This window comes from Pleurodeles waltl, chromosome 1_2 (assembly GCF_031143425.1).
Source record: "Pleurodeles waltl isolate 20211129_DDA chromosome 1_2, aPleWal1.hap1.20221129, whole genome shotgun sequence".
Taxonomy (NCBI): Eukaryota; Metazoa; Chordata; class Amphibia; order Caudata; family Salamandridae; genus Pleurodeles; species Pleurodeles waltl.
The window spans coordinates 1,132,954,328-1,132,967,178 of NC_090437.1; the positions used below are offsets into that span (position 1 = coordinate 1,132,954,328).

Consider the following 12,851-nt stretch of genomic DNA (forward strand, 5'->3'; position numbering starts at 1 on the left):
ACTTCATTGATTTGGCATCATGATGCTGCGGCTGTCCAGTGATGACGCATGTTTGTACATGTATTTAGCATCACATAATGAATGCCCGTTTGGATGGGTAAGTTAAAAATAAATAAAATGTGCACAAAAGTGATCTTTCACACAGAGGAGGCACAGTATCAAATTGCTGTTTTTAAGAAATTAAAATAACGACAATAATTAATAAAAAAGAAATGGGAGGGATGGTGGGGGGATGTTAGGGGATGGTGGGCCAACAACCAGCATTGAACGTGGCAGGGGGTAATGGGGAAGGGCTTTTTAAAAAGAAAAAAGCCGAGCCAGATGAGCAGGTCTACAGAAGCAACCTGGGGGACTCTGCGGGGGAGAGGGGGGAGAGGTGGTAGACAGGTATGTGAAGAGGGAAGCGACACATACAGGGTAGTGCAAAGATGTAGCACAAAAGCACATTCATTTCAATGAATAGCTAGAAGCAAAATAAAAATATAATTGTTTGAATGTAAGCAGTGGCACAATTAAAAATAAAAAAATAAAAAGGTGTTTCGATGGCCAAAAACTCAACGCACACTTCATTTATTGGTATTATCAGCAGTGAATCTTTGAGCACCAGGCAGCTAATGCTGTCAGTAAATGAGACCTGTAAACAGTGGGAATTATGCAAAGTAGATGTATTTCCTTACAGTCATTTTTAATTTGAAAATATAAAGTTTCTTTTAACTTCAACCTGAAGAATTGTTCTTGCTTTTGTACATCCACTAATCAGATATGTGTACCTTGATGGATATTTTGGCCTATTGGTGCATTTTCTTATATCTGTTTTCGATTTTCCTTTCTTATTGCAGACTACTCATCAGAAGATTCAGATTCAGATTCCCTCACTGATATCACAGTCAGCTCTGTCCACACCAGTGATCTGTCGTCTTTTGAAGAAGAGAGTGAGGGAGTGCCTGCTGTTTCAGACAGTACGGAGGAAGGAGAAATAACATCGGACGGTAAAGCCTAAAACAGAAAAAAACATGTTTAAACTGATGCACTTTTCCACAGATCATTATCAGATGTTACCATTTTTCTGTCAATAATTGTGTTTACTCATATGTGTACATATAAATACATATTTTGTGGGCTGCAATAGTTCACTTGCTAAAAATAACATGGTTTATTGAGCTACATTTATCTCACTGAAATGCTACATATATATACATATCGCTGGCAGCCACCACTGTGTAGTTATAGTTAGGACCCAGTTACTATAGAGAGAACCATAGAGAGAACATTGTTTGGGTTGCTAATAACTTTGGCAACGTTGAACGAATCTTCATGAAACGTTCCCAAAAAAATATTCACCTCAGCTCCTTCCTTGAACGTTTTGGGGTGATCTGTCAAGCGGGGCCAATGGAAAGAAAAGGGGGGAATCCTAAAACTCAATTTCCCCATGAGATGTCCTGAGGGATTTTTGAACAGTGCTAAAGCCCAAACAGTTGCCTGAAGTGACACCAAATTTGGCCGAAAGCTAGATCTTATCCAGAGTGTGTGCTTTTTGTGATTTGGTGTAAAACGTAGTTGTTGGAAAATTAAAGTTAAAAAAGTATATATATCTAAATAGGTGGGATCGCAGGACTCTTATGGGAAATAATAAAGCAATCCTCTTGTCCATTTGGTTGTTTCACTCTCACAAGTCCCACAAGAGCTCACGCTCGGATTAGCTGGATGTTTCGGCCGCCATTTCAGGACATGGGGAATTCGCTTCCTGTCTCCTGAAAATTAAGCTGGCCCGCTTTACCTTGTGTGGAGGGTCTCAGAGGGACACCCACAGAAGAAATTTAAAAAGAAAACTTTGCCAGACTCCCGCAGGATTCTCAGAGGAGCCAGCGGGGTCGCTTTGCTCCAACCAGAGTCCCACTGTACAGGGAGTGCAGAATTATTAGGCAAATGAGTATTTTGACCACATCATCCTCTTTATGCATGTTGTCTTACTCCAAGCTGTATAGGCTCGAAAGCCTACTACCAATTAAGCATATTAGGTGATGTGCATCTCTGTAATGAGAAGGGGTGTGGTCTAATGACATCAACACCCTATATCAGGTGTGCATAATTATTAGGCAACTTCCTTTCCTTTGGCAAAATGGGTCAAAAGAAGGACTTGACAGGCTCAGAAAAGTCAAAAATAGTGAGATATCTTGCAGAGGGATGCAGCACTCTTAAAATTGCAAAGCTTCTGAAGCGTGATCATCGAACAATCAAGCGTTGCATTCAAAATAGTCAACAGGGTCGCAAGAAGCGTGTGGAAAAACCAAGGCGCAAAATAACTGCCCATGAACTGAGAAAAGTCAAGCGTGCAGCTGCCATGATGCCACTTGCCACCAGTTTGGCCATATTTCAGAGCTGCAACATCACTGGAGTGCCCAAAAGCACAAGGTGTGCAATACTCAGAGACATGGCCAAGGTAAGAAAGGCTGAAAGACGACCACCACTGAACAAGACACACAAGCTGAAACGTCAAGACTGGGCCAAGAAATATCTCAAGACTGATTTTTCTAAGGTTTTATGGACTGATGAAATGAGAGTGAGTCTTGATGGGCCAGATGGATGTGCCTGTGGCTGGATTGGTAAAGGGCAGAGAGCTCCAGTCCGACTCAGACGCCAGCAAGGTGGAGGTGGAGTACTGGTTTGGGCTGGTATCATCAAAGATGAGCTTGTGGGGCCTTTTCGGGTTGAGGATGGAGTCAAGCTCAACTCGCAGTCCTACTGCCAGTTCCTGGAAGACACCTTCTTCAAGCAGTGGTACAGGAAGAAGTCTGCATCCTTCAAGAAAAACATGATTTTCATGCAGGACAATGCTCCATCACACGCGTCCAAGTACTCCACAGCGTGGCTGGCAAGAAAGGGTATAAAAGAAGGAAATCTAATGACATGGCCTCCTTGTTCACCTGATCTGAACCCCATTGAGAACCTGTGGTCCATCATCAAATGTGAGATTTACAAGGAGGGAAAACAGTACACCTCTCTGAACAGTGTCTGGGAGGCTGTGGTTGCTGCTGCACGCAATGTTGATGGTGAACAGATCAAAACACTGACAGAATCCATGGATGGCAGGCTTTTGAGTGTCCTTGCAAAGAAAGGTGGCTATATTGGTCACTGATTTGTTTTTGAATGTCAGAAATGTATATTTGTGAATGTTGAGATGTTATATTGGTTTCACTGGTAATAATAAATAATTGAAATGGGTATATATTTGTTTTTTGTTAAGTTGCCTAATAATTATGCACAGTAATAGTCACCTGCACACACAGATATCCCCCTAACATAGCTAAAACTAAAAACAAACTATAAACTACTTCCAAAAATATTCAGCTTTGATATTAATGAGTTTTTTGGGTTCATTGAGAACATGGTTGTTGTTCAATAATAAAATTAATCCTCAAAAATACAACTTGCCTAATAATTCTGCACTCCCTGTAGTGCAGAGGCCATGAGTGCTTCAACGAGATTTGAAAAACATAACAAATAAGCAGTTGACACTGCAGCTAACCCACAAAGGCTGCCTGAGGGGTGATAGCCGACCATGGGGTGATAGTTGCCCCCGGGGTGTTAGCTGCCCACAGGGGTTCAGCACAGAGCCTGACCATAGGCCATGAACTGTGTATGGCATGGCGTTGGCTGCCCGCTGGGCGAAGGTCCTTCCTGCAAGCCGTGTGCAGCAGGGCTGTGGCATTGTTATGTGTGGTAATAAAATATTACTTTCTGTTAAACCCTAGAAATTCACTGAAAAAAAACTAAGGTTAAAGTGATGTTCTAGTTCAGTGAAAATATGGATTTTAACATTGCATTTTAAACTAGCACAAGCCCTCGCCATGCTCTGCTCATGACCTCACATTAAATCACTCATGACATGTTATGACATGTTCTGTGACATCACTGATGACATCTGACTTGACAACACTTTGCATGGCGGTGTGAGTTATAGTTACTTAAAATAACTATAATTTCAGGGTTTTTTTTTTTGTTGAAAAAGTTATGTTTGTTTAAACTGACATTTTCACCTAATTATAACGTCACTTTAACCTTAGTTTTTTTCAAGTGAATGTATTTTAAATAGCTATGTAAATATAGATATTTAGATACAGATATAGAGACGTAGATATATTACATTCCAGAGTGGCAGTAGCCAATCATTATTTATAGTTAGGGTGTTAACAAATATAAGAAATCCTCTGTTTTTTTTCCCCCTGAATAACTTTGCACCTATTTGATGGATCTTCACAAAACATTTGCAACAACTGGTCAAAGGGGCACAAAGAAAAAAGTGAAGTCCCAAAACACATTTTGTCCCTGATGCATATTCCATAGACTTTTCGTATTGGATGTAGTGGCCACATGGCCATTCTGATTTTTTTTTCAATTAAATATCTGTGTTGTCACAGTCGTTTTGTGGTAATTTCAGAAAACTATCGCAGTACATGCCGATGACAAGACATCATATCATTGGCTAAGTTACAGGCAGTCATGTTATTTTCAGTGCAGTTTGGCCGTATTCCGGGTTAGTGCGTAAAATACAGGCAGTAGTAGGTTTTATCATTTTTCCCTGCCTCTTATCACATGGTACTAGATAGGGAAAATTAAAATGTTTTAATACTTTTAAAATATATATATTACGGAGTGCTACGGTTCTGCCTTACCAGTGTAATGTACTGCAGTGTTTTTACATGTTTAAAAAATAGAAAAATACAGTGTAGTGCTCAGATTGCTCAAAAATACTGCACAAGCTAAAACAAAAATAAAGAAAAAAGGTAAATTGGTTAAATTCAAACAAGTAGTTGCTAACTACCAGTGCACTGCACAATAAACTTTTTAAAAATAAATAGAAAATTGGGTAAAAAGAATGTCTACTAGTTACCTATTTATAAGGCCCTAACTCAAAATACAGCCAAAGGGTGAGAAAAATGATATCATGCCTTCCCATCACCATGTACCATGGTATGCCTCAAAGGTTCTGTGGTATACTCTGGCACAATGTATCACTAACACTCAGATTTATTTCTGTACTGCATTGCCCTTGTATCACACATAGGGGGTTATTCCAACTTTGGAGGAGTGTTAATCCGTCCCAAAAGTGACGGTAAAGTGACGGATATACCACCAGCCGTGTTACGAGTTCCATAGGATATAATGGACTCGTAATACGGCTGGTGGTAAATCCGTCACTTTTGGGACGGATTAACACCTCCTCCAAAGTTGGAATAACCTCATAGCCAATGTAATACTTAAGAGAGATTTCTAAAACAACACTAGTCCACCATGATTGACCCTGCATTGGTTGGTAAATCTGTATAAACACAAAGCAGCGCAAACTGCTGTCTTGTATTATGTTTCAAACCATAGTCTACATTCCTGCTTAATTTCATCGACATCGATATTCCATGCCAGTTTATGGCACTCCGCTGTACACCACTCAGCTCTACTGTAGTGCCCGTCCACTGTAGCACAGTCCACTGTATGCTGTCCCACTATATACCAGGTCACTGAATGCTACTCCACTGTACTCTACTGCAGTGAACAATACTACACTCTACGCCACTCCATTGTGCGATTTTGAATTTGGATGCCATTCCACTCTATGCCACTCCTCTGTATGCCATACCACTCTACCCTACTGTGCTGTATGCCACTTCAGTCTATGTTAAGGCTCTGTACGCTACTCCACTCTATTATTCTACTGTACACCAGTCCACTGTACTACACTTTATGCTATTCCACTCTGCCCCACTCCACTGTACACCACTCTACAGCATGCCACTCCACACAATTGAGTGTATGACACTGCAGTAGACGGTATTCCACTCTAAGCACTCAACTGTACACTATTCTGTGCTATTCCATTGGCTAGCACTCCACTTTACGCCACTCCACTGTATTAGATTCCACTCTACCCTTCTTCCCTGTACTCATCTCCAGTGGACGACACTCCACTAATCACTATTGCGCTGTACGCCACTCCACTCTACGCTACTCAACTCTATGCTAATCTACTGTACGCCACTCTACTCTTCCCCACTATATTGTATGGTATTCCATTGCATACCACTGTACTGTACATCACTGCAGTCTACGCCAGTCCACTATATGCAACTCCATTGTACACTACTCCACTCTACATCACTGTAGTGTATGCTACTCCACTCGACATCACTCAATTGTACGCTGTTACGTTGGGCTCCAGGCTATGGCACTCCATTGTGTATTATTCCACTCTACCCCCTACACTTTACGCCATCCAGTCTACGGCAGTGCACTGTATGCCTATGCAGTCTATGCTACTCCACTATTCACTACTCCACGGTACAACATTCAACTGTATGGTATTCCACTATACGATACTCCACTGTATGTTATTTTACTGTATGCCACTCCAGCGTACAACACTCCATTGTACGCTATTCCACTGTATACCACTACACTGTATGCTACTCTACTGTATGCCACTCCTCTCTGTGCCACTGTATGCTGTGCTGTTCCACTTGACGCCACTCCACTGTATGGTACTCCACTATTAGCTATTCCACTCTTTGCCAATCCACTGTACACCAGTTCATCCTATTCCACTGAACTGTACGACACATCAACTGTGCTCTTCCACTTATGCCACACCACTCTTCTAAACTTCACTGAATGCTATTCTCCTGTATGGTATTACACTTATAGTAGTTCGCTGTATGTTACTCCACTGTACGCCACTACCGTGTGCATCACTCCATTGTATTGAACTCTACTGTACGACACTCTGTTCCACTTTCTATAAGTCCAATCTATTACACTCTGCTATACTCTATGTACTCTACTCCACTCTATCCCTGTAAACTCCACCATCCAACTCCGGACTCCACTCTATGCCTGTACACTCCATTGTACAACACTCTATTCTAGTATGACACTTTTGAATACTTTATTACCCAACACTCCACTCTACTATGAGACACTACCCCAATTTAGTTTTCTCTACTCAACGCTATGCAACTGCACTGTACTGCAGTCCATGCAACTCTAATCTATGAAATGCCTATGCACTCTGTTATACTTTACTCCACACTACATTACTCCACTCGACTCCACTGTAAGTGACTTTACCTCACCATATGCCACTGTACAACAATATACTCTACGCAGCTCCACTGGGTGACGCACTACTGTAATCTAGGCAACTCCACTCTGCAGCAGTGTACTACACTGTATGGCACTCTCCAACACTATACACCACTCTACACCCCTATGTTCCATTGTACAACACTGAACTATACTGTTTGCCACTGAACAACACTCTGCTCCAGTCCATTCTACGATATTGTACTACACTATACAACACGGTTTGCAACTCTTTTTATCCACCACACCTTATTCCACTGTACTCTGACAAAGTACTCCATCACTCGACTGTACACCACTGCATTCTATTCCACTCTGCCGTTCTACTCTGTAATGCTGTATGCCAATTACTCTATCACACTCTACAGCAATGTATGCGACTCCGCTCAATAAAACTGCACTACTCTGTATGCAACTCTACTCTCCTGCAGTCTACAATATTTTCTAATTCTGTACAACACAGCACTGTACTGTAAAGTATGGTACTCCAATTTATAACACTACTCAACTGTATGCTACGCCACTCCAGTATGCTGCTAAATGACTGTGCATCTTGCTAAAGAGTGCAGAGATGAGCAAAATAATTTCCAACTGCAAGGACACTGAATGCTCTGTACCAAAATGACTCCTAAACATGAAGTTATACTACATTGGCATTTGAGTTTGTAATCTGAATTTCAAAACTGAACACTGAATCTGATTGACTAAGAAGAGACAATTGTAGCTCTTTTGGCTTTTTTTTTTTTGTTGCAGGTTTCCAACACACTTGTGAATCGGGAGCCTCATGAAAATATATGCTTTATTCATACCGGGGCTAAACATTCATAGCTTCACCCCAGTTGGGACCGGGGTACTACACAGGTGGATTAAAAATGGTAATTCCAGTGGCCTGGACAGCCAAGATGGCTGGCGGACTTTGTTGAGCTCGCTCACTGTTGCTCCATCTCTCCATCTGTGGGTGCTGGTTTGCACCAAAGAACTCTACCACAATCTCAAACACTGTACATGGCGGTAGGTGCCTGTTTCAGTGATCCCGTTTCGACCTCTGCAGGGACGATCAGCAAGGGTCACGGCCCTGGAGGTGGCGACGGGTCGATACTAAGGCAGTGACTGCTGCATGCGGCTTTCGTCACAGTGCGCGCTAGCTTTACATTCGGGCGAGTTGGTGCTCTCAGGCGCTGAAATACTACTGGGACCTGGCCGCGGCGGCAACTTTCTGCTAAGCAGTAGCAGTAGCTGACGCCAGCCTCAACCCTACGGCGAGAGCAGCACCGGGGCAGAGAATGCTTTTCAGCCATGAGGTAGGCCACAGGGAACTGGCCTACGGAGGCAGTTGGGCACCAGAGTCTGGTGAGGCGGGCCATCGGTGCCTCGATCCCCAGCCCTTAGTGGGGCAGAAATAAGGCTGAAAAAGATAACCCTGAGAAAACACAGAATGGGCCAGGAAGTTACTGATCCATACTGCTTGTGGTTTTGGGCCTAGACCTGCAGACTGGGTCTGGTTCTTGGCAGTGCGGAGAGGATAGCCCCCATCCTCTATTCTGCAGTTACTTCCCGGGATCCCATAAAGGGGCAAAGAGGGCCACCCTTCCCTCTGAAATGCATCCCCCTTTTTCGGGCCCTGGGGGCTAGTTTCCTTGTGCTTGCACGGGCCACGAAAGGGGCAGCTCTTGGACACATCCTGCAATAAGCTGCGAGATCTTACGCCTACTAGGCTGCTCAGTCTCCTACTACCCTTGGCCTGACATGGGACTAGCCTGTGCCCTGCCCAGTGCCCAGCAGTCTTTGATGAAGCTGATCTCCCTTGGGCCCCAAACCCTTATTTGGCCAGCTTCATCTCTACAATTTGAGTTCATGCATTGGTCGACCCGGAACACACTGGCAAATCCTGGGGTGGATGGTGGCCAGCTCCTTGTGCTGTTAGGAGGCCACGTATTTTGTGGTCTGTATCCATCGCACGTAAGAAGGCTCTCCCCTTTTTTCTTCCCTTCACTAACTGTGACATGCTTGGATAACTTACAGGTTATGCCGCCATTGTTTCCCCTCCCTGTCTAACCCAGAGACACCTTGATTTTCCTGAGCAGCGGCACGGGGCCATGACCATCTCCTGGACCCTGGTAAAGCCATTGGGTGCAACATGGGTCATGGAGGACAGATTAAGATGAACAAATATACAGCCTCACTGGGGGGGTCAAGGTGACTTTTGGAGGAGGCTGCCAGGAGTCATGCCCCGGCGACAGACGTCAATATGGCCCTCATCCTGCAGGCCATCCAAGATTCTAAGATGGCACTAGAGACCAAGATTGGAGAGGTGGGGGTGGATGTATTATTCCTCCGTAAGGACCTTTGGCAGTCGGTGGAGCGGGTCTCTGAGGTGTAAGGTGAGGATCTCCACCCTGAAAGACACAGTGAAACACAGATCGTCAGAGGAGGCACTTTGAACTAGGACTCCAAAAGTCTGCATCACTGTTCTGTAAATCCTGAAAACAGGGCCCGGCGCAACAATTTACACTTTATCGGCATCCTGGAACCCTAAAAATTCCTGGAAAATAGGCTCCACCTATGGATGAACTTATATACCCTATCCAGTTGCTTTGTCTTGGAACAGGCACACCACTCCGTTGCTCAACCCAGCATTCGACGGAAAGTCTTCTTCCTAGCTGTCCACGTCGACGAGGACGTCATAATGGCACGGCTCCACGTGACTCCGTCTGACGTCAACGTGCCAATAAGAGGTCCTCGTCGGCGTACTGACGTCAGTTTTCCTTTTTTCCGTGCCTTCGACGCCAACGGTTTTTCTTCCTGGCTCGTTGATTACTGTTGCGTTTTTTTGGTGGTTACAATGTCGCCTCCAAAGAAGTCCGGTTTCAAGCCATGGAGAGAATGTGGGGGTCAGATGTCAGTGACCGACCCTCATTCGGATTGTATTTGGTGCCTTAGTTCTGAGCATGATGTTGAAGGATGCTCATCGTGCCAGAGTATGAATCCTAAGGCTTTAAAAGAGCGCGAGGCAAAGCTTTTTCTGGCAAAAGCAAAGAAGAAGGGCCATAAGAGGGATTCCTCCCATGCTTCACCCAAAATGCATAAGAAGCGGCATCATCATGATTCACGGCGCCGTCATGACTCTCGGCGCCGGTCGGAGCGGAGCCGATCGAGGTCGAGGTCTCAGTCTTCTCGACGGCAGAAGACATGGGAGATGAGCCCTACTGTGACGCCTCAGCCCAGGAGTCCGGAGTTGTCGCTGGCGCCATCTGTCTTTGAGGTTGTTCATCAAAGCCCTCAATTTTCGCCGGCGTCAAGGGAGCCTGATGTACAGCAGACCTCTACTCAGCAATACCCTGCTTTCCCGGCTCCAGGGGCGGATCCGACTGCATTTTTTAATGCAATGTATGCCGTGTTTCAATCTATGGCCCCTGCTGGTGCACCGGCAGGTCCCACTGGGCCATTGTCTTTTGATTTGGGCTCTCCGGCGCCGTATAAGGTGGCTCCATTCATGCCCTTTTGTCCTACGGAGAGTGTCGGATCGGCGCCGAGGGTATCCCCTTGTGGGAGTTCACCACCTGTGAAGGTGGCTCCACCATCGCGTCAGCCGACGCCATCACCGCACCATTCGACGTCGATGATGTCTCCTTCCAGACCGGCTCCATCACCTTTCTGCCAACCAACTCCGCAGAGGTCATCATTGGACTCCGTGCCGGTGCCGGGTGAGGCTAGGAGTCACCCATCTCTTCCTGGGCCTTTCCGAGGTTCGAAGTAGTCGGCGTCTATGGATTCTTTATCGACGCCAGCTCTGGAGATACATCTTCGGTCTCGTAGGAAGGCTTTAAGACTTTTGGAGGAGGAAGAATATAGACAGCTGGAGGAAGGTGAGATTGAGCCTTCGTATGAATTCCGAGGTCTGGCCAGTGCAAGTGGGCTAGATACTTCCCCGGAGTGGGACATTGCGTCTCCTGGGGAGTTACAGAAGAGGCCGCATCCTTCCATACAGTGGTGAGGAAGGCAGCGGAGTTTCTAGACTTGCCTTTATCTGTGGCGGAGGTGAAGACTAACCTGCTCACAGAGGTATTACATCCTTCTGCGTCCTTTGCTGCCTTTCAATGAGGCTTTAACTGAGCCTATATTGGACTTGTGGAGGAAGCCAGTTACGACTCCTGCAGTGAACAGGGCAGTGGCGAGGAGACATAGGGGCGCACCAGGAGATCCGGTTTTCCTGTCACGATATCCGACTCCGGAAAGCTTAGTAGTCCAGGCGTCTTGCTCCGCGAAGTCTGCTCCTGGAACGTTCCCTGGAGTCCCAACTGATATGGAGTACAAGAGGATGGAGCAGTCTTGGAAGAAGATCTTTTCATCCTGTAGTATGGCGCTCAAGGCTACTAATTCTACCTGTGTGCTGGAGAGGTATGTCCACGCCCTTATGGACTTCGCTAAAGAGATGGCCAAGGATCTGCCACAGGACATGCAAAGGTCATTTGGCTCTCTTTTTATGGATGCACAGGCGGCTGCACAACAAATTATACAGTCTGGCCTGGACACGTCTGATTCGGTAGCCAGGGCCATGGGAACATATGTGGCTACTAGGAGGCATCCCTGGTTAAGATCCTCTGGATTTTCATCGGACGTTCAATCCACCTTAATGGAACTACCATTCGATGGGGAAAAGCTGTTTGGAGACAAGGCGGATTCTGTCCTTGAACGGTTTAAGGACTGTCGGGCAACAGCTAAGTCTTTAGGCTTACAGACCTCTGCTGCAGCAACTTATAGACCTTTTCGCAGGTTTAGGGGGTTTACACGTGGCTCTGCCTTTCGGAGGTCACAATACTTGGCCCAGCAACCTGCCAATCCGCCCTATCGTGCCTTTAGAGTGCGGGGTAGGGGTAGAGCTAGAGGGCCAGCCCAGCAGCCTTCATCTTCATCATCCTCCTCCTCCGGTGGACAACAGCAGAAGCAGCCCTAGTTTTCCCCACTTTATCATCCATACTTCTCCTGTAGGGGGAAGATTGAGTCTTTTTCTACAAAAGTGGGAGTCGATTACAACGGACTCGTGGGTGTTAAGAATTGTGGGAAAAGGTTATGCTCTCCCCTTTCAGGAGTCCCCTCCTCCCTTTCCCCCCCGTCCCTCCTTTTGTTCAGAAGACCATCTTCTGTTGTTGCAACAGGAGGTTATGACCATGTTGTCAAAGGGTGCAATAGAGTTGGTGCTGTTGCAGGAAAGGGGTCAGGGGTGTTATTCAAGATATTTCCTGATTCCCAAAGTGTACGGTCGTCTAAGACCGATTCTAGATTTGAGGATTTTGAATTTATTCCTCAAACAGGAAAAATTCAAAATGCTGACCCTAGCGCAGGTACTATTGGCGTTGAACGAAGGAGACTGGATGGTGTCTGTCGACTTGCAGGATGCGTACTTTCATATTCCAATAATCAAGTCGCACAGGAAGTATCTCCGGTTTGTGGTCGGGACGCAGCACTACCAGTTTGCGGTCCTTCCGTTTGGACTTACTTCAGCACCTCGGGTTTTTACGAAGGTGATGGCGGTTGTTGCAGCACATCTCAGAAGGAGGGAAGTAGCGGTTTTTCCCTACCTGGACGATTGGTTGATCAAAGCCAAGACTCCAGAGCTTGTGTTGTCTCATCTGCGAATGACAACCCAATTGTTGTTCGATCTGGGTTTTTCAGTAAATGTACCCAAATCTCACCTGGAGCCCTCTCAACGCCTCCTG

The 12,851-nt window shown here is 45.5% G+C and overlaps 1 protein-coding gene across 1 annotated transcript in view; it reads left to right on the forward strand.

The window, feature by feature from the left end:
- BOD1L1 (biorientation of chromosomes in cell division 1 like 1) overlaps nt 1–12,851 on the forward strand; it is a 301,369-nt gene that overhangs the window by 59,215 nt on the left and 229,303 nt on the right. Inside the window, exon 5 of the mRNA XM_069202707.1 lies at nt 840–989. Within this exon, the coding sequence (XP_069058808.1) occupies nt 840–989 (150 nt within the window). The remainder of the gene's footprint in view (nt 1–839; nt 990–12,851) is intronic.